Below are 22081 nucleotides of genomic sequence, written 5' to 3'. Positions count from 1 at the left end.
CATCCATGTTGATTGTTCAAAACCCTATTTTTTAAATCATCCTTTTATTTCAGGACTTTTTTTTTTTTTTTGCGTAATTATCATTATAAAATATTCAAAGTGAAACATAAGAAAAAGGTTTTATTAAAGAGTCCCTTTGCACAATGCAAGTGGAAATTCACTTCAAGACCATTGCATTTTCTTGAAAATTATTTTAACTTTTATAAAACACTGATTTGTGATGCATTTGCTTAGAGATAATTTCACTTCAGAGGTACTGCTATATTGCCATTTGATGTAACTGTTATAAATGTTAAGATATTATGCCATCAATATTATACTGACTTTAACCTGAGACATCTAACATTCTTCTCTTTATTTTTTTTGTTCTGTAGTCAATAAATAAAGTATCAGTAGATTGTTATTTCATCTCCTTTTATACTTGCAGACGGTTTGACAAATCTTTGGAAAAATGGCAGATTTTTCATTCTGACATGAAGAGATTTAATCATTGGCTAAGTGAAACTGAAGAGAAGCTGTCAAGAGCACAGATAGAGGCTGGAGATGTGGGGCTTGTGAAAACCAAGCAGTTTATCCAGGTATGATTTGATTAGCCTATATTCTATTTTTCTGTAGGGTTTAAGAATTTTTCAGGTCCGGGTAATCTGTACAGTTTTGCAGTTCATTTGAGGAAGATTTCTAGTACTGAGTGGACAGTGATAATTTTGTTCAGATGTGTCTGTTGTTCTGGTTAACTAAAACTTTGCACTAGCTTGTTGTAAGATACATTTTAAAATGAAATAAGGTGGGATGACATATTGTGGTACTTTCATAGTTACATTTTTCTTTGGTCTTTACTTAAAGTGCTTGTAAATTTCCATTTGTTATTTGTGACCAGCAGGAGGATCAGGCTTAATATTAAATTCTTGTGGAAGAAATGTGATTAGCCACTGAGCTGTACAAGAGATATTCTGTGAACGATGTCTTGCAAGTATTGCTTATTTTGTCTGTTTCATGTTTTAATCAAAGGACCTGGAGGATGCTTTTATTTGTGAAATGCTGTGTGACAGAATGGCCACTTAGTTGCTATGTGTCCACTTCCAATTTGTATGCTTTTCATCTCGCAGGCTCTTTGAGCATCATAAGGAAAATAATAACTCTAGTTTCTTGGTAGTTTATTTCATTTCCCTCTTATGTGATTCAAATGGTAATGGGTATGAAGAATTAATTCCAAACTGATGTTTTGGAAGTAGGTAGTTTCAGCTGAATAACTTGACCAAACTCTGGATTAATGTTATAAATTACCATTCGTGCATAAGAAAAAAGTGCTCTTAAAGTAATTGGCACTTGTGCATTTGAATTGCTCTATTTAATTACTTTATTTCAGGTTGAAAGTTAGGTCTGTCTAACATTAAAGCCAGAGGTCTTTTTGAATGCAAGACTAACCTACTTCTTGGCCTACAGTTAAAAAATAAATAGTCATTTGAATTTTAGTACTTCAAGTCAGTTTTTTAAAAATTTACACTTATATTAAAGATTTACACTTATTATTTACAGTTATTCCTTGACTGTAAAACTGCTGAACTGAAAAGGAAACAAAATTGTGTGGTGCAAGTATATTAAAAATATACAACTATTAAGTAGCACATTAAGCTGAAGCAGTTAAAATAGCAGGTTTGTTTTTTTTTCTGCACATTACTTTCAATGCTTTGAATACTGAAGAAAGATGTCTGATTTACAAAACAGAATGTCATCAAGGAATTAAAGATGCTTTTTGCTGCATATGTAAAAGTTAGTAGAGTAGTGTGTTCTCTGAAACTTCAACTCCCTTTCTTGGTCCTATAAATTGAAAAACATATATTACTTAAGTAAGGTGTGTATCTAGGTAGACACAAAGGTATTACAAAGCCTTAACTATTCTTCTTTGTTTTCCTTCTGCACCATCACCTTTCTTGGCACTATTCTTGGATCCTTGAGCAGCTTCAAATGAGATTTACAAAAAAAAAAAAATCTGTGGAAAAAAAAAAAAAGGATGTTTAATTTTTTTTCTAATGTCTTGCTAAATCATCATTTTCCCTTGGAAAAGGTTGATTTTTGAGAGTGCCCAGACAGAGATAAGATGCATTACAGATGTTACAAATGCACTGGGTGTGCAGCACATTTCAAAGCATATTAGAAGCATTATTTTCTTATCATCATTAAAAAAGAGGTTCATTCCAAACTGAACATAACACTGGAAAAACCCTGAGATAATATCTTGCTATAGAGAAAGTTGCATTTTGGTGCAAAAGACTGCTTCTGCTTTACATTTCCTTTGACCTAGCCTCCTTCTCATTTGTTATCCATTTATTATTTTCTTATGCAACATATGAGAACATTTTGAATATATGTTTGCAGAGTGTTCCTTTCTTTCTTCCATCCATCGAGAATTTTCTTTCTTCCCTTTGCTCTTGTGTTAGAAATCCCATGATCTCATGAATCTGTCACTCAAAAATTTTGTTTAGTTCACTACAACAGACAGAAGTACCTTTCTAATGAAAATTCACGTGGTGCAAAAATATTCCAACTAACCTGAAGAATGCAGATCCAACATTAGTTAACATTTATTTGTGACAGAATATTAAGTTTGAAGTTGCACTATTTCCATTCTTTTCATTGCTTCTTTATTTTGCTGGGTCTTGTTTCAAAAGTGTTTGGCTTCTGTGAGGCTGACTGAAGAAATCATTAGAATTTCCATTAGGGAAACAGTTAAAACAGCTGAGTGTTCTGATTTACTAGAGTAGCAACTTGTTTTATTAATGAGATCATGCTGCTTAGTGAACCATATTCAGAATTAACAGCATTTGTTTGAAAATGCTTTACAAGCAAGTGAATAGTCTGGTACTGGAGATGGAACTGTTTTAGAAAAAGAATATACAAAGCCTTCAGATTTGTAATACTATTTCTGAGTAGAACTACTTTGGAAAAGTAAAGATTAATGTGTTCATTAATATTCAATAAATACATAGAGTCAAATGCTTATATAATATGAAATAGTCAACACTATGATTAGATGATTATGTTAATAGAGGTTAAAATGTAATTATATCTTTCAGGTGTATTTGGGGAGGGGAGGTGTGTTCCTTTTTGCTGCATAATGGCATGATATTAAACAACATTATGCATTATAAATAGTGTGAATGAAATCTAATAATAGCTTCACTTCAGGTCATGAACTCTTAAATATTCTTATTGTGAATTTTTCACTAGACTTTCTGAGATCAAAACTTATGGTGCTGAGAAGAAATACCATATTTCAGTTTTTAAGAAATTGTAATTTATGTATTTTTTGATTAGGAGACATAAGACTAAAAAGGACATTTCATAGATAGCACATCATGTAATCCCTTTGAAATGTATTGAACTCTGTCTTCAAAGTAATTAAAGATGGGTTTTCCCCCTTTCATTATTGTGACAGAGAGGTTCTTCTGTCTCTTTACTCCTGAATGCTTGGTGCCTGTAACTTCTTCAGCCACCTTTATTTATCTTAGTGCCAGGACTGAGCTGTAGTTCAGTTTTATCTGCTCCTCGATGTTTATCCCCTTCTGTTCTTACAGGCTGCAGTCATTTTCCCTATCAGACCATGTTCAGTACACTAAAGCCACAGTTTCCTAATCTGCTCTCACATGGTAGCCAGACAACTTGTCTCTTACTTCCTGTGCTTATTTCTCTCTCTGGAACACGAGTTCTCAAAATAGCACACTTTTACCCAAACTGAAATACCATCTGTACCATCAAGAGGTAGCTCAGGTGCTGTATTTTGTGGTTGTATCTTACCATGGATGAATGCTAGAATAGAATTTTCAGTCATCTACCTAAACTTGTTGTTTTCGTTTTCTTATCTTGTGATCTGCCTTGCAGCCCCCATCTACATTCTGTTCCATGTGAGGAAAAAACATGAAAAAAACCCAGCTAAACCACCATATTAAATGGGAAACTAGTACTAGGTTAACATACAGCAAATGAGCAAGCAAGGATTAGAATTGGGGTTTGAGGGGGATTGTTCATGTGCCACACATAGATGCTAAAAAGCTGCAAAAGGAGGAATTCTATAGCAGTTTCAAAACTGTTACATACAGTTACATACCTGAACTGTTACATAATGAAGTTACATATTGAATCATTACTTCAAAATTTAAAAATAGTATTTTTATTTTAAAAATATAGAGCATACTGATTATTTTTTTCTTTTCATTGGTTTTAAGAATTGCTCAGTGGTCTGTATTTAGTATGCAATTGTGGGTTGCAAGTTTAACTTTATTATTTTAAGTGGTGCAATTTCAGTAAAAAAATTATGAAGTTCTGGGTCTGAATTTTGAAGAAATTTCATTGTATTCACAATTTTCATTTATTTATTGTGACTGATCAGTGATGAGTATTTTTCAGAATTTAATTGGTTAAAATATTTGTATTATGTTATAATTCATTTATCAAGTATTTGTTTTCATTTACTGGCATAAATACCAAGAGTGTTCATTTTTTAAGGTCTCAGAGGACCTTAAATATTGAATGTTGGGCCTTAATATTTATACTCAGACTTCTGAGGATACCATAGATGCAGAAATTGCTCTGTAAATTACAAATCATAACTGTTCATACATTGAACTGTCCAGCATTTACATTTTAGGGTTCTTATCCCTGCCTGCAAAAAGCTTGTGAATTACTCATGCCTTCTCTAGACATCCTTTCTGCTGCACCATACTGTCAGGAACATCATATTTTTGCCTTGTAGATGTTTAAAGTAAGAAGATACCAAGAATCCAGGCTTCAGTGCTGAAAGTCATGGTCATGCTAATAATTTCCCTTTTTTATATCTAAATTGGATTATATGGATTTTGATGATTTAATAACACCAAATTTAAACAGTTCTTTCTGGTATAGAGCACAAATGCAATGAGAGTAGAGAGAAGAAAAAAAGTGTTTCAGTGCTCAAGGCCACTTATTTTCTACCATGAAAGCACAGTGGTAAGTGGGTGGATAGTTTGCTTTATTTTTCCCTAAATATAAATATTGTAAAAATACTTTTATATATATCATGTTTTGGATTTCATATTTTAGATTTAGTATTTTTACATTTATTTCCTGCTTTACTGAGTAATAAAGGTTATTCCAATATTTTCTGATTCTCCTTATTGCGGTTTGGATTCAAACAGTTCAATTCTCTTTTACCTCCTTCAGTTTTGACTTGTTTTTTGGTGATGACAGATATTGTCAGAAAGCTTGTAGAACTGTAACAAAATACTCTAGTCAAAGTGATTTCTATCATTGCTTAATGATTGTATAAGAGAGAAAATACAGAGTTTGGAATAAATGAGAGACCAATATAGCATTGTTTTGCCATAATATTTAATTAGAACAATGAAGATACATATTAAAATGTCCTTTATATTGCAAGGACAAGTCTGGAAGGATATATAAAATGCTGCAAACATGATTGCCAGCATTCATGACTGCTGTCAGTTCTTACTCACATATTGATTAGATCATTTATTCAGAGAATGTCACTGGTTTCCTTTCTACTGATTATCACCCTCTCATCAAACACCTCGGAGTGCAGAATGCTACTGGCCCTAAGAAAGAAAAGTCTCAGAGCTATGCCAGGGATTTCAGTCTTTTGTCCAGTTTCTAAGGTCTCAATAGAAATGTTTCAAGTCATATACATGAGCTCTGCATGTGACACCTGGGCCCTAATGAGCAAAACCCTTTCTGGTTTGAGCTCATGTTAAAAATAACTTCTTGGGCCTTTCTTGACTGAAGTTCTATCAGCAATGGAACAACTTCATTTTCACTTAATTCCTAGTAAAATAGTTAGTACTTCTTCCTTACAATAAGCAAAATATTAATATAATACTGTGATCTTTTCAAGCTAATTTTTGTGTAGATATATGAGCTCTTACCCTGTCTTTTACTGTTGAAAGTCTCCTCACCTTTGTTACTGCTACTAATGGAATTGATGAAATACCAAAGTAGCTCATTCCAAATTTGTAGTAAAGATATTTCCTTATTATTTCAAGCTGTAAGAAGCTTCCTAACTAAATCTGTTATTTAATTATTCTTTAGTGCACACAATGCATAATTTACAGTATCCTATTAAAAGTTTCTAATTAATTTTTTCTCATTGGTAGTAGGACATTAAAATGTCTGAAGGCTATGGGAAATAATAAATTTAAAGTTGCTTATGTGATTTTTTCCTACTCTTGCACCATTAGATGACAATCTGTTGCTTTTATTTAAGTTTTATAATAAATCATTGCATTGTTTATTCTGAAAATGGAATTAAATCTTGTAAGTAATTAATTAGGATGCATTTTTCAAACATTTTATTAGGAAAATTTTTGAAATAGCTACTAGCACACAGATGTAGAGTGGCATAATATTTATACATGAGTAGAATAAATAAATGCAGGGTTTTTTTCCTCTGGCTTGGAGAAAACAATGTTCTTGGACTGGATCAGTCAAACCTTGTGGTAGCTGACTATAATTGCCTCATTGCTTGGGGGAATTTATCCTCACCAGTTCAAATAAGTGCTAGCATGTGGGGATCTGGGAAAGTGATTTAGGTCTATACCTTTTTCACAAACATTTGTTTTGTCTGTATATAAAAAATAAAGGAAATGGAGGAGGCAAATTTTTTCATATTAATGAATTTATCTTGGTGTCAGGGCTAATCTGGACATTTCTTATCAGTGACATGTAGACACTTCAGAGTCAAATTTATTAATGCTTTTGTCACGGTATAAATAGAATGGTTAATCTATGTCTTGGAAGTTTGGGGAAATGAGTGACTAAATGAATGACTACTTTGAAAGTGGATGATATTGGCTCTTTTGCCTCACAAAAAAAATTATCTGGTTTGCTTCCATAAGTCTTCCAAAAGAAAATCTGTATTGCATCAGAGATCACTATGGCATGTGATTAATTCTGTGGGTGTTGATGCACAGATGTGGAGATAACTTGTGAGACTTGAACCCTGTCACTTGATGACTGGCCAGCCTGGGAGTCTCAAGGCCTGGCCATTAAAAATGCTTACATAAAACAATCAGGGAAGGGTAAGGCTCTTGGGAAATAGCTTTCTCTACATATTAATTCTATAAATTAGTACAACTAGGTCACTTTTCAGATGGATAGTTTTAATAATCTTATTGAGAACCTTTCGTCCCTACAGATTGTACAAATGCTGTCTATCACATACAGATTTTCATTGTGATCTAAAGCCAAAAGTAAAGCCCTGTAGTAATCAGGCTGGATAAGACAGTAGGTTAATGTTATTGTTTCTTCAGAAAGTGAACTGTTTTAAAAAAAGCACTCTTCATTACAAAACTCTGCATTATGAAAACTCTAAAGTTTATGCAGAGCAGTCAACAAAGGATCAGCATCTCCATTACACTGTCAAAATGATTACAAAAACTCAGAGAGTTCAATCATATGAAAGTAAAGATACAGAAAAATGGAGTAACTGTTTTCCAAAAATTACTTTATTTAAAACTATTTGACACATTGCGTTAAATAGTTATCAAATACTTCATTACCAACACATACTTGTAAGAAAATATTTTAGAGAGAGGCTATTTATTTATTTTGTGCTATTTAAAGCTCCTGGAAGAAATTGCCCTCACATTGTTGCTCACATCATATTGTGTATGCAATTAATTTTGCTTCTAAAATCAAAAACGAAAAAAAATCAGAAAGTGATATTATTTTAGTGAATATTATGGCAGAAGTTCAGGATAGCATTAGATATTTATGAGAGACATTTTTTGATCTCAATCTTTTTTTTTCTATTATATATCAGCAGACAGCAAATACTGTACTTCTCAGTCTTCTAAAAATAAACATAATACAGATATGCTGTAGCTTCTCATTCAAAATCTAGGCTTTTGATGGGTTAAATAAACTATATCAACTACACAATTCTTAAAATCTTTTAAATCTGTTTGACTCTTCACAATGGCATGAAGACCATTATAGAAAAAACCCAAATTTTTATTTTATGGGTGTAAGTATTTTGCATTTGTTGAATTTCTCCATTTCAGCAATTATTCTACTTTGATTCTAGTTAAAAGGAGAAATAAATATTTTCTTTTGCCCCACATACTACAACTTTATAAGCTTCAATTTTTATTGAATGATTGAAGGATATGTAATTGTGGAGTGTGGCAAATTCCAGTTTATGCATTCATCAGAACAAGAGTATAATAGTCTGTTGTACTCATGCTCTGACTATATTAAATTTTAGATGTACATATCTCAGAATTTTGCTAATTTAAAAATGGCTTCTTGAGTTTTGATTTGGTTTGTTATTTTAATAGAGACAGCAAACCCTTGGTGAGCATAAAGGACAGACCTGTGCTACAAGGGAAATAAAAAATGAAAGAGAGCATATTGTGAACAACTTTTTCAATATACAGTTATTGTATTAGAATGGGAAATATTTCTCAGTTAAACAATATTATGTGTCTCACCATATCCCCCCTAAAGGTGACAGTCAAAATCAATTATTTGTCATTTATGTGGAAATGTAGTTTAAAAGAAGATGTACTGAAACTGGGCAAGGTTCTGCTTTTGGCTTAGTATTCGAGGTCATGTTAAAATATCCAGGAAATAATTTTGGTATACAAAAAAAATATTTCTGAATTTCAGGGTCCTGAGATGAGCAGAGTTCTATGAATGTTAATTTTCCATTAGTGTGGTGGAAATGGGAACTATTATTCACCTGTGTTATGTAAGACAGTTCATACAAGTTTTATTCTACTGAAACCTTGAAATAGGAGCCAAGTATTTTATATAAATTAGGTGATCATCTTTATTTATTTATTTTCCATTATATGGTAATGATGTTCTATTGCCTTCCTAGCTAGACAAAGTGGTTCTCCCTCTTAGTAGGAAGGACATATTAATGACAACTACTGGGTTCTTTTTGGGGTTTTTTTGTTTGTTTTATTTTGTTTGGTTGGTTGGTTTTGGGTTTTTTTGCTACATCATCTGGCTATTTATCTCTCATAAAGCTCATCCTATGTTCAATGATTGAATCACTACAGTGGTCTTAAATTAAAACTGAATATTGTTTCTCGAGACTGGAAGATGAGCTAAAGGTTTTGATGACAGAAACTTTCTTTTTGTGCTTTTGGAGCACTACACCAATCTGAAATATAATGCACAAGACAATCTTCCTTTAACAGTTGTTTTTAACAGTTGAATTGGAAAAGATCTGTTCTGTACACTGTATGTAAATCATTGAGTTTAATGGAATGACTTGCTAATAGGTGTTTATGTGATGGTTTTAATACTGTTTTTTTTAGAAAATTTAGTGCTTTAAGAAAAAAATCCCACAAATATTAATATTTTGTTATGAACATATTTAAGACATTTTTTGTGCCTTCAATGGCAAAAAAAAAAAAAAAACAACCAAACAAAAAGCTAACCAACCAATAAACCTTCCAAAACAATCTGATTTTGTCTACTTAACTTTCCAGAGAGTGAGATTCTTTCGAAATTCACCTAAATTATTTGAGAGATTTTGTCAAGAAATCTAACAGAATTCTTAGCACAAATTAACATCTGCTCTGAGTGAATGAGCATTTGGTAGATGTTGTTCAAGAGTGAAGTAGATCTCAGGAACTGCTCCAATAACAGAAAGTACTGTAGTGTTTTCTAGTAGATTATAAAGGCTTCAAGGCAAGGATTATTTGTTTGTAATTGCACAGTCTGGTGATGTGGGGCCTCAGTTTTAGCTGGGTTTTATCTCAGGATCTCAAAGCCAAACTTTGCATTTGTGATCAATACAGAACAAAGATTAGGAACAGACTGAAAATACTTACTGTAATTAGCTTAAATGATTTTGCAATTTAAACTATATACTTCAGTTTGAGTGGGTACTCTAACATATTTGAACCCATAGGCTGTGTTATATTTATGTACTTCTTTGATTTTCGGAAGACCCACCAATATAATTTATGATGATTGACGAGAATTTTTCTTTTCTGTCTTTTGTTAGTACTTATGTTACTCCTGAGTGTTACAGGATTTAGAGACTCAGAGGAGCTCATGCTCCTGGGAATATCCTCTTGATACAGCCTCAAAAAGCCTGTTCTGGTATTTTCTAAATTTACGATCATTATCCTACTTCATTACCTCTTTTTTTTTTTTTTGTTTTAATACCTTCAGCAGTGGTTCCTGTTACACAAGGCTGATGATTCTGCAATCTTGCCATAAGCAAGGCAAAAGAGAGAGTAAATGAAATTAGGCTGCTAAACTTATTATCTTTGTATTTATTTGTTTGTTTGTTTGTTTTAGAAAGGAAAAAACATTATGACCACAACAGTACATGTTTTTAAAAGTACTAACAGAAAAGGCATCCAACAATTAATTCTGGTGACTTGAATTTTTTGCTGCAGTACATTATGCTTTTGGAACATAGGAAATTTAACTATTTGAAAATCCTAAATTATTAATCAGCAAATATCAAATAGAGGGAGTGACCTAATTACAGCTAAATTAGGCAATGGCCTAATTACAGATTCACAATAACAACATTCATACTAAAATCAATTCACACGCCTGCACATCAAGAGAGGTGTACAACTGTATCATATGCACAAAGGTAATTCCCCTCAATTTCAGTGAAATTCAGGTCAAATCCCTTACCATTTCTGAACAGGCATGGGTTTCATGTCGAGGGGTAGAGGTGCATGAGGGGGTGTCAGCCTTGGCCTTATCATCAGGGATGGTTTTGTGAGTGCTGCAAACGTGAGGGTTCTGGAGCTCCAAGAGGCATCGCACTCAAAGGTGCTGCAGCCCAAGTGCTCAAGCAGATCTCAAAGGGACTCACTCAGGACTACTGTTGACAGGGTCATGAGATGATTGGCTTTAATCATCTGCAGAATTTCCATCCTCAGATAAGTTACTACTGGAATTTCCAAAACATTTGAAAATTTATCCTAGAACTCCAGCAAAAATGGCACCATTCCATGTGGGCTGATTCAGGTAGGAAATATTTTGGGGTTGTCAGAGGATGACTGACAGTTCCCCACCTGGGAAGATGATGTTCCCATTGCAGTCACTGTTGTTCCCACCTGTATCATGCAAGGGCCCCTGATATTCACAGAATTCAGAGAATCACAGAATCACTGGGTTGGAAGATATCTTTAAGATTATTGGTCAAACCCATGCCCCAAAACCTCAATTAAACCATGGCACCGAGTGTCATATCCAGTCTTTTTTTAAACATATCCAGGGGTGATGACTCCACCATGTCCCTGGGCAGGCCATTCCAGAGCTGAATCACTCTTTCTGTAAAAAATTTTCTCCTAATATACAACCTATCTTTCCCTTGACTCAGCTTGAGACTGTGTCCTCTGGTTCTGTCAGGTCTGTGAGGTCAGAGATGCTTCACCCTGCAAGCTGGTCTGGTCAAGCATTTCACCTCTCAGCAGTTTTGGTAAAAGCTTCTCAGGTTTACCTGAAATGGTAGAGCAGGCCTGGGGATGGAGAAGAAAGGCACCACCACGGTATATTTTTTGTTTCCCTAGAGTACCCAAAGTCTAGTAGACAGTTCTATGACATATGTTGAATATTTCATTTTAATAGATAAATGTTTCTCATTAAACTGAAAAGGAATGGGTTTTCATGGATATTTGTACTTCATTTATATTTGAAATGCTGCTGGTGCTACATCTTGGTTACTACATTTTTCTGTTATAGAATTCCATTTTTTTTTTTCCAATGGTAAAGCTAAAACTGGAGTTAAAGTTTACCATGTTGGTTTTATTGGCTGGTTAATTTGTTGTTGATTTTTCTTCACATATTCGTAGTCACTGTTTAATTACATTTACAAAGAAATTAACACATTTTTCAATATTATTTAGTGTATGGCTAAACCTAATGATTTTGCAGATGATTTGACATTCCTGACTTGTCCATCTTTTACAAAATCTTGTACTGTAGTTCCAAAATTTAGGTAACGGCTATATTTGAGAAAAATGCAGAGGAATCATAAGTTTCCTATTTCTTTATATGGCTTCAGAGAATTTTACTATCTCTTTTGTCCCTGTCACAATGAAAACTCCAGGCATAGCTGATTCTTTACTGATTTTCTTCTGTCCACAATTCTCTCTCTTTCACTTCCTTTTCAGAATTGCTGTAGGGTGTTTTTTGGATGGTTTGTTGGGTTCTTTTTATTATTATTAGAATCCTCAAGGCTTTGAGCAGGGTTTGCATTCATTATTTCTAGAGGCAGACTGAACTTTCAGTTGTACTGGTGCATGTGCTGCTTCATTTTCTCCTTGCTTACTAACAGGCCTATAGTTCTTTTTCAGTAAAGACTACCTCTTAGTCTTCAAATTCTTTAAGAATGCAGGACTGATTTACATTTTTCCCCTAAATACAACTTAAAATCAGATTGCTTAGAGATTTGACTTACCTTGGGCTCCAGCAGATTTCCTGAAATCCTTGGAGACCAGTCAACATGAAAACATTTTTAGTGTAAAAAACCAAACAAAACAAAACCAATTCCTGTCAATCTGAGTTTTGAGAAACAAGGAACAACATTAAGATTTTTTAATTAGCAAAGTCATTTTGATATTGAACTATCAGTCTGGTCTGAGATGGAATTGTAAGCATGTTGCTGCAATAAGGAACAAGTAGGAACATTGCTGTATCCTTATTTCTTCAGATAAGTTAATTTGAAGAGCAAGTGTTTTCCTTTTATTTCATTCATATAACTAATCTTGTTATACTACTTAATGCTTTGACCAGATTTATGTTTTATTATTTTCTAGTTGATTTATTTCTGGTGAGGTCTCAACAGACTTTAAGCTTTGTAACGACATGATGTTTCCAAACACAGCCCTTGGGGTAATCTAAGTGCATTTTCAGAACACAATCTTTAAATACAACTTTTGTTCTTAATCCCATCTTCCTAATTAGGAAAAATTACATACATCTTATATTTTGACAGAGAGACATTAAGAATTATAATATATAATGTCCTGCCTATATGACTGGATTATTTGCAGTAATACTGAGAGGGAAAGAATAACACATTGAGGAGTAAAAATCACTTTAATGAAATGTAATTTTCTAATGACTGTATAGCTAATTTTCAAATTTTTAACAGCATCCTAGTCTACTTGACTCTTATATTGGTATCTGAAAAAAGCATGCATTTTCTGGCAGTAGAAATTATTATATTGAGCACATTGCAGCAGGGGAAAAGAAAATAAAAGATAAACTCAGTAAAGTTAATGTGAATGCATCAACTGAGTTTAAATTCTACAATTAATAGAAAGAGAGAAAATAAAGTTATGTTTAGTATGATACCATAAAAATACTTTGAACTATGTTATAATACAAGGGGGATGTGCACGATTTTCTGAAGTTCATTTATGACCAGAATATTTGTAAAAGGCATGTGTGCAAATATTCCATTTTTTTTACTTTTGTTTTAAAATTGTTCACATTCCTTCAAAAACAGAATAACAGCATAGAAGCATGAAATAATGTAGAGCAAAGCTTAGAATATAAATTCTCTTTCTAAAAGCTCAGAATATGATAATTTTGGTTTTGCCATGTATTTGAAGGGTCGTTGTGAGTAATAAAGGATGCAGAAAATAAAGCATCAGTTAAAATATAACATATTAGGAAATTTCTATTTTCATATGGAAGTTTTTCAAAGTTGCATCTCAAATCAAAATGAGTTTTATAGAAGAACTTACAGCCCCCTATCTTATTATGCACTGTAGACCTGACAGAATTGTTCACAATAGCTAAAATGTAAACCATTTTACCATTTGGTCTTGGCAGTATTTTCTGTGGTAGCAAAAGAGAGTTATTCAAAATTGTTAGGAATTTTAAAATCCTAATTAAGCTGGTTTATTATATTATCAGGTACATTGTCTTTTTCTTCATAATGCTGTCAAGAGTAGTTCAAGTGGGATGCAATTACTTTTAAAGTTAATATCAGCAGCTATAATATAATATTGATTTAAAATCTTTGAACATCCTTGACCTCAGAGACAGTTTATCATGAAGGCAGAAATTAATCATGTTAGCTGTGCGTGATCTCATGAAGATAGTACAAATTTAGAAACTGTATAAACAGGACTAGGTAATTATTTTGATTATTACTGGACTGCCATACCATAATAGCTTCATAATAATTAGGCACATTAAACAACTCATGAAGTAATATAACTGTAGACTAAGTAATTCTTTCCCCATTCTACCTTCAAATTGCTAAAAAAATTCTAAAAAAAAGCCATGCTCCAATTTTAAAGCATTAAAATATCTGTTTCAAGTGTAAGTATGAAATCTGAAATTTTAACTATACTCACTCTTGACTATTTTTACTTTTTTGTAGTTAACTCAATTCCTCTTGAATCTCTCATTGTTCTATTATTACATGGATTTCTGGGTTTTATTTGTGCAGCTAAGGTATAGTTCTTAAGATCTTTGGATTTACATATCTATGTTTTTTAAGATAAAAGGTCTTAAAGATTTCTAAAATTTTTCTATCCTTTTGTTTTCTGACTTATGGTAAGTTTTCTTAGATATTTAAGTACTTTATACAGGAAAGAACCTAAAGAGAGTATAAGAAGCAGCAAACCAAAAAAATCAAAACATTAGAAATTTAAATTCAAGTTCTTTGCTTGCCATTGATCTTGATCTGTATAATATAGCTTTTACCTTTTTTTTTTTTTTTTTGGCCAAGACAAGTGACCCTTGCATTCTAATAATTTTTTGTCTTTCACAGCTTTCATTATAGCAGTGAGAAATTCAGATCTCAGCTGTCTGACATGAGGACATGTACCAGTGATTTCCACACATATATCTGAATATATAAATCTAATATATCACCTTTTAGGAATGACGGATCAGGACAAGTACCAATTAGGGTTTAGCAAGCAGTAACTTAAATGCATATTTCAGCATAAAATACTCTGTTTAGATGAATATGAGGTTATAACACAGCTCAAGAATATTCCTTTTCTGCATGGAATTATTTCTAAAGCACCTCTTCAGCAATAACCATGATTTAAACTAACATTATTCCTATTATACTGTCATTATCATATAAAGTCATTCAGAACAATGACCAGCAGTCAGAATGTCCTTCTGTCAGAAGAGGGAAACTCTTCCTCTCCATTCCATATTTCCATCCCTCCAATGCTTGCAGTCCTAGTGTGAGTCAGAAATCAGCTGCCATATTCTATTAAGTATATAAATATTGTCCAGATGTCATAATCAAAAGAAAAACATTCAGGGAAAATCTAGAAATCTGTTGTATTTTCTCCCATCTTATGAACCTGTTGTCTAGCAACAACAAAAGTCCTAATTTAATTATCATCTAGCTCCAGAACTCTTTTATTCAAGTCTTACCCAAAGGTCAAAGAAATCACACAGAGAGCTTAGAGGTTCTTTGCTGTATTTTGTAGCATCTCATTTTTTTTTTTTCCCTTGGTAAAATCTCAATGGCCTCTCTGATAAATGGTGTGACACTATGAGTGGTATTTTGTCAGATTTTTTACTCTTATTCTGTTTAAATAAAATCAGTGATAAAGTATGAAGTTTCTAGTGGCTTCACTGTTTTTTTCTCTTGCATTAAGAGACTTACCCAGTGCAGATCTGAAGATGAAGGCACTAACGAAAAAGTATGACCAGATGGGAATTTATTTTACACATTTCCCTATGTCCGCAGATGACTGTGCAGAATACAATTATTCCTAGTTTTGTAAGGGTATTTCCTAACATTCTTAGGACACAGAAAAAATTCTTAATAGTATCTATGTTTTTTGAAAAACTGATTTGAAAACACTACACAAAAATGCACTTTTTTTTTCTGGAATAAGGTCAAGTTTGATTGAATGTTGAGCAACACCTCCAGTGTCCTTTTTTTCCCTCTTCTAAAAGTTTAAAATTAACTTCCATAAACAAACAGATTTTTGTTAGTCCAATGGGACATGACAGAAAATGGATCTTCAATTCAGAGCCAGCATATTGTGAATAAAAGTCCCAGTGAGGTTCATAGCTCTTTTTCCATAGCACAAACTGGACTCTGATGTGTTTATGGCTCCTGGGAGAACAATACTGTAGTATAATTTTCATACATGTGAATATAGCAATTTTTCTACCTTGCATAAATCATTCCTTGAGGAAATTTTACAAGGCTCTGTTGGAAGCAAAAGCTGTGCAAGATATACAAAATATGGGTAGGGAACATATTCAGATGTGACTAAAAATCACACGGCACCAAACCAAAGAGAAAATATAGTGATGTAGGCCAGAAATGAAGGCTAAAATAGTTTAGAAACATCATGATGATATGGAAATAATATCCTAAAATATAAAAATATGTTATATTCAAGTTTTTAACTTTTTCCTGTAATTTTTGTGTGTTTCAGCATGCACATTGTTGGATGATTTATGAAAGTTAGGACAATGTACCTTTCAGGAAGCATCTAAGAATGTTTCGGTTTTTTGTTTTTTTTTTTTTTCCCTTGTAACAATAAAATGGCATCCATGGAACTATTAGTCCAGATCAAGAAAGAAACAAGTAAAATATCCCATAACTGGGAAAATCTAAGCAAGGCAATTTTTATTTTGAATTAAATGCACTCCCTAACAGAACTCAAAGCAGCTGAAGTTGAAGTAAATGTTAGTTCAACTGAGATATTACAAGCAGATTTCTGAGTGAATATGATTGTACGTACAGGATATATATAGGCTCCTAGTACTCTTATTTTGTAAGTTCCTTCTACCCAAGCCTCATTTTTAAGGTTTCTGCATATGTACTCATAAATGAGATGCCAAGACACACTGTTTATACCTAGCAGAAAATTATTTAGTGATCTGATCTCCACAATCTATCCTACACTGGATCACTGGATGACTGGAGTTTTGAGAGACTTTATCCTGTGTCCTACCACTGGACATCAGAGTATTTAAATGGTGTGAAGTGAGGCACCAAAAGTAAAATATGAACTGTCATCTGTTACTGCAACTTATCCATAAATTGCTGTTATGGTCAGGTATAGTCCTTTTCAGTGTAAAAAACACATTGTCTGTCAGTGAAACTTTATAAGATAAAATAGAGAAGTCAGATTTTGGTTTTTTCTAAACAAAAATAAGGGATTTGTCTATAGACATTGCATTTATTGTTTATATTTTTGAAAAACATTTTCTAGGTATATAGTAATGCTGAGATGTAGTAAAACTAATTTTGCACCATAGACTTTTGCAAAAGTAAGACTAAATGGAAAGTCAAACAAGTGATTTTGAAAGGTGGTAAGAAGTCATATCTCTAAAATGAACTTCCAGTAACTCCATTGTCGGATTTGCTTTTTCATCTTGTTCTTCTTTATTCTCCTAGAAAATTTTCCTCTACCATGACTGATACTTTGCTGTCTTGGATCAAGGAGTTTACTTGTTTTGAAAAAAATGTCATGCACTTTTGAAAGGGTTTTTTGCAAAAGTTTCAGGAACTCTTTTGTAATATTCATAGCAGCCATCCATAAAGGAAATATTATTTTTGGCCAGTGTGTCTCTGTGTCTTATGTTAGAGTCTCAAATAATCAGGGCTAAGCAAAGCAGGACTTTGACAAAAATACTGATGGTAGAAACTAGTCTTCATATATTTCTATTCTATTCTTCAATCAATTCTGTAGTTTAACAGATGTATGATTATGGTTTTTTATATCTATTTTTCTTTTTGCACAGCCTTAGTTGTTAAAATTTTGTCTTACAGACTCATAGGGCAGATCATCAGTGATAGAAGTAGTAAACTATTGACCTAATTGGAGATAAAGAAGAAGAAAATCCTCTTATTCCCTACAGATAGTGTTTATCATTAGGTATCTATTTAGAGAGCCAAAAAAGTGTAAAGTGTAATACTGTTCCTGAAGCATCTTGGATTTAATGGAAGCACAGATGTTCAGTTGCCAGGAAACTTGATAGTAAGAATGATGGCTACCGCTTAAAAGGTCTCATTTTGAAAAGTATTTACAGAACCTGATTGTGACCATGCTACAGTGAATACAAGTATGAAATTCTCACTTTACCAAATTTTATGGTTGTGAGAAGCAACATAGTCTAACACATTTACAACAATTATGTGTGCCTAAAAAACCTCAGAGATAAATTTGGACTTTATTTTTACTTCTCAGCCAAACTTGCTTAGAATGAAAAAAGGTCTATTTGTTACTTCTCTCCTTTTCCAAATAGAAAATTGTTTTAAGAGTTTGTTTAGGGAACTGGTACTACTGAGGGAACTATTGCTTTTTTTCTTATTATTTGTTTTTTTTTTTTCAGTATCTCTGCATTATAGAAATGATATTATAATATAAAATGTTTAGGTTTATATTTTTCCTTTCTTTATTTTATTAATTTTTAAATTTTATTTTAATTTGTTTTATTTTATTATTTATTTTATTTTATTTTATTTATTTTATTTATTTTATTTTAATTGTTGCATAGGCCACAGTCAACCTAGTCCCAGTAAGAGAGAGATTTTCTGTGCAAAACTGCATCCTTCAGTTGGTACCACCTGCAGAAGGATTGTGGAATATAAGAACTTGAATGACATGACAAAAATTGGATTACAAGTGTGTTTGTGTCCAGGATTTCTTCTTTCTTAAATTAATCCTGTCAGTTGGAAGTTGCTGTTTTCCTATCTGAAGATTAGAAAGATCCTTCCACAGGATCATAGTTTTCCTGCATGCCACTGTTATGACATTGAACAATAAATATTTTTCCTAATTCACTCTAATTATTAGGTGCAGTTAATTGAACTTTGTCTCTTCAGATCTATCCCTAGTTTATAAAGGTCAGTGCTTGTTAAAGCCAGCTTTAACTTGAATGGCTAAAACTGGATTTTCTTTTTTTCCTCATGGAGCCCAGGCAGAAGGTCCACAAATAAATTTTATTATTTCTGGTTGTTGGAGGCTATCCTTTTAAATGAATGATTCACAGGTTTTCTGCAGGAGGTCCTTACTCCAGGTTGAGTAGATTCAAGAATAAGCTATAAAGACAGGCAAGAAGTAGGAAGAAGCAAGGCAGAATGCAAGTATTTTTCCTTCTAGTTTTTTTTTAAATTCTACTCTTAAATGTGCTTTTAAAGTATTTATTTTTATAGTCTGCAGCAGCAACTTATACTGAAACCTGTTTTATTTCATGCATAATATATTTTTTGTATAATACCTAGTTTTGGGAGGAAAAGGTCTCCCAACAATTGTCTGGCTTGTGAGTGTTTCATCCAAACCAAACTTGAGAACAGAAACAGACTTTATCTTTATTTGTTGTTATTTTGGAAGAAACACTCTATTTTTATAAACCTGGTTATATTTATCTAGTGTGAGATGCCCTGATTAGGAATAACATAAATGTCAATAAATAAATAGAGAAGATAATCAGGTTAAGAAATACACTTTTTTACACATAATCTGATTGGAGATCTGTTAAACTTTTTGTTTGACACCTTCTGTAAGTTTCAAATGTCTAAAAGATCTGCTCACTGCATGGACTAAGGTCAGAGATCTTTAAAGCTTCTGCTTTATGCTCAAGACCATGACACATTCATACTTACACAAAACAAAGCTTGGCTATATGATACATACCTGACATGGATTTTAGATTGCTCATACTTTCTGTTCTAAAAGAGTATTAACTGATAGAGCTAAGTTCTAATAACTGTGTAGTGCAGTCATAAAAAATAGCTAACAAATTTTGAAAGTATTAATTTAATAATGATGTAATTATAAAAAATACATTGTGAATATAAGTAATATGTAATGTCATCCATTACTGCCTGGCAGTTTTTGGCTTGATAGTTTTGATAGTGTGGAGCTAGTTCTGACCTAATGGGTGCAGAATTAATAAATGGTGGTTACATTGCCTAAAAAGGATGTCTTCATCAGCTTTTCCATGCAGATGGGGAGGGTGTAAAAGTTTTTTAATTTTTCAAAATGGATGCAGTTTTCTCATTTCCACCATTTTTTTTTTACTTTGTTAAAAAATTTCTCTATTGTCACTATTGTATAGTTTAAAGCAGTTAGTAGATGACTACTGACTTCTGATTTAATAGGGCATAGGCCTATGGGAAAGTTTGGAGAAAAGCTGATCTGGATACCATAAAACTCTACTGCTGAAATTGGGGCAGAATTTAAAAAAATAGATGTGCCTTTAAAACTGGAGGAGATGGGGTAGGAAGATAACACTTCTAATATATCTTCTGGGATGTCTTTTGACCCTTATTAGATGAAATTCCTAACTAGCTATCAGTAAAAAATGTCTGCCCAGGACATAAAGGAAGGAAACAGCAGTGTTTCAGTCTAAAAGAGCAGAGATCTTCAATTGAATCATAAGGCAATTTTAAGTTTAATTTTATGATCTTCATTGCTGTCTTTAATTCTACATATAAAAGACTGTGAAGTTATTTTCAGTTAATAGCAGGTCCCAAGGTATATGGAATTTATATACACATCCAGTTCCTTCTTTTGCTGTTTTGATCTAATTAAAATTTTTCAGTGTATCCGTATTATCTGCATATGCTCAAGAAACATGGAAAATATGTAATCTAACTCACTTTTTAGATAGTTGTTTTTCTATAAATGTGAATATAATTCCCTCCTTTTTATTGTTATTCTGTGATGTTATTCTGTTCTACATTACAGTATTTCTAGGGTGTTTTGAGTATTTAGGAGTTAATGTTTCGATATTGCTTTCAAAATTCAAACTGCACATAAGGTTTTTCACACTAATACATTTATAACTGTGATGTATTATTTTCTGACATAGTAGTAGAAGCAATACAATGTCAAGTTTATTTTTGACCTTGAAGGCACTCAGTGATACTTCTGCTGCTTTCCTAAGATGGATAAAACTCTATATTATGTGCAACTGTATTATCTAGCCAAACTGTGGCAGTATTCTCTCCCTATTATGACTTCTGTTCAAGCCTCCAACAGTTAATTGATTCAATCTAGATGCTATCTATTTTTCATTCAATTTCATAATATTAACACTATGCATAATGATTTTATTTAGGTTTCAGACATATACCTTATCAAGCCCAATTCTACACTTTGATAACAAACAACAATAAATAAAATTTGATAATTTAAAATTTACTAATACATTTCTAGAATGTCCTGTATTTTTTTATTTCCATTTTTGGAGAAAAAGGAAAAATGTAGCTGATATTTATTTCATTAGATGTAGACAGAAAAGATTCCATATACAGAAACTGATGGTCATAAGAAATTGAATAATGGTATACTGTAATATTGAATAATGGTAAACACATCAGCAGAAGTCTTCAGGTTGTTTTTAATTGGTAACTTTAACTATTGTGAATAATTGATATTTTCAATTGTTTAAAAAGTAGTCTGCATAAGTTAAGCATGAAATTCTCTGTCATCAATATATAAGTTACTTAGACTGAGAACAGAAATAGGATTTACTAAGTAAGGGCTGTCTTTTTTATAACATTTTTTTTCCTTTGTGAACTAAAAGACCACTTTTCAGTGATGACCTATCCTTGTAATAGTCCAGCCTGTCACACTGGCCACAGCTATGACACAAATAGAGCATGATAGTACTTTGTGCTCCTGAAAATGTGGAGATGCTGTAGCTGCTTTTACTGTCTTGTTGCTGATGCTGGTGACTGAGACAGAAAAGAAACAGGAGAAAGAAAGGATAAAAAAAGATAAAAGAAAAAAGAAAGGAATTTGACTTAAATGTCTGTAATTTGAATGACATTGCATTTACTGTAAACCTTGTACTCTCCTCCTTTTTTGCTAATAAAAAAAGCAAGTTTTTTTTACTTCTGCTGAAGGCAGTTAAATTATCACTGCCTTTTCCTGAATCTAACCCCATGTTTCCCTTTGATCATATTCACATCACCATCATCTTTCAGCAATGTGTGCACATTTTTCACATTGGATACCCCAGATAAGTAAATTTTATGTTCTTTTCAATAGACAGATAATCGGAAAGGACATAGGATTTTCAAAGACATCTGAGAAGCAAGGGGCTAAAGGATCATCAATTCCACTGAGATATGAGAACTTGG

At 32.6% G+C, this 22081-nt stretch overlaps 1 protein-coding gene across 15 annotated transcripts in view; it reads left to right on the top strand.

Annotated features, from left to right (window-relative positions):
- Positions 1–22081, top strand: part of DMD (dystrophin) — a 1151138-nt gene that overhangs the window by 614518 nt on the left and 514539 nt on the right. For all 15 annotated transcript variants that reach the window (XM_077781657.1, XM_021553010.3, XM_021553014.3 and 12 more), the window contains one exon: positions 428–578. In XM_077781657.1, coding sequence (XP_077637783.1) covers positions 428–578 — 151 coding nt within the window. The remainder of the gene's footprint in view (positions 1–427; positions 579–22081) is intronic.

The sequence above is a fragment of the Lonchura striata genome, chromosome 2 (assembly GCF_046129695.1).
Source record: "Lonchura striata isolate bLonStr1 chromosome 2, bLonStr1.mat, whole genome shotgun sequence".
In the NCBI taxonomy this organism is placed as follows: Eukaryota; Metazoa; Chordata; class Aves; order Passeriformes; family Estrildidae; genus Lonchura; species Lonchura striata.
The sequence above is the reverse complement of the archived record's forward strand: the minus strand, read 5'-3'. Positions and strand labels throughout refer to the sequence as shown.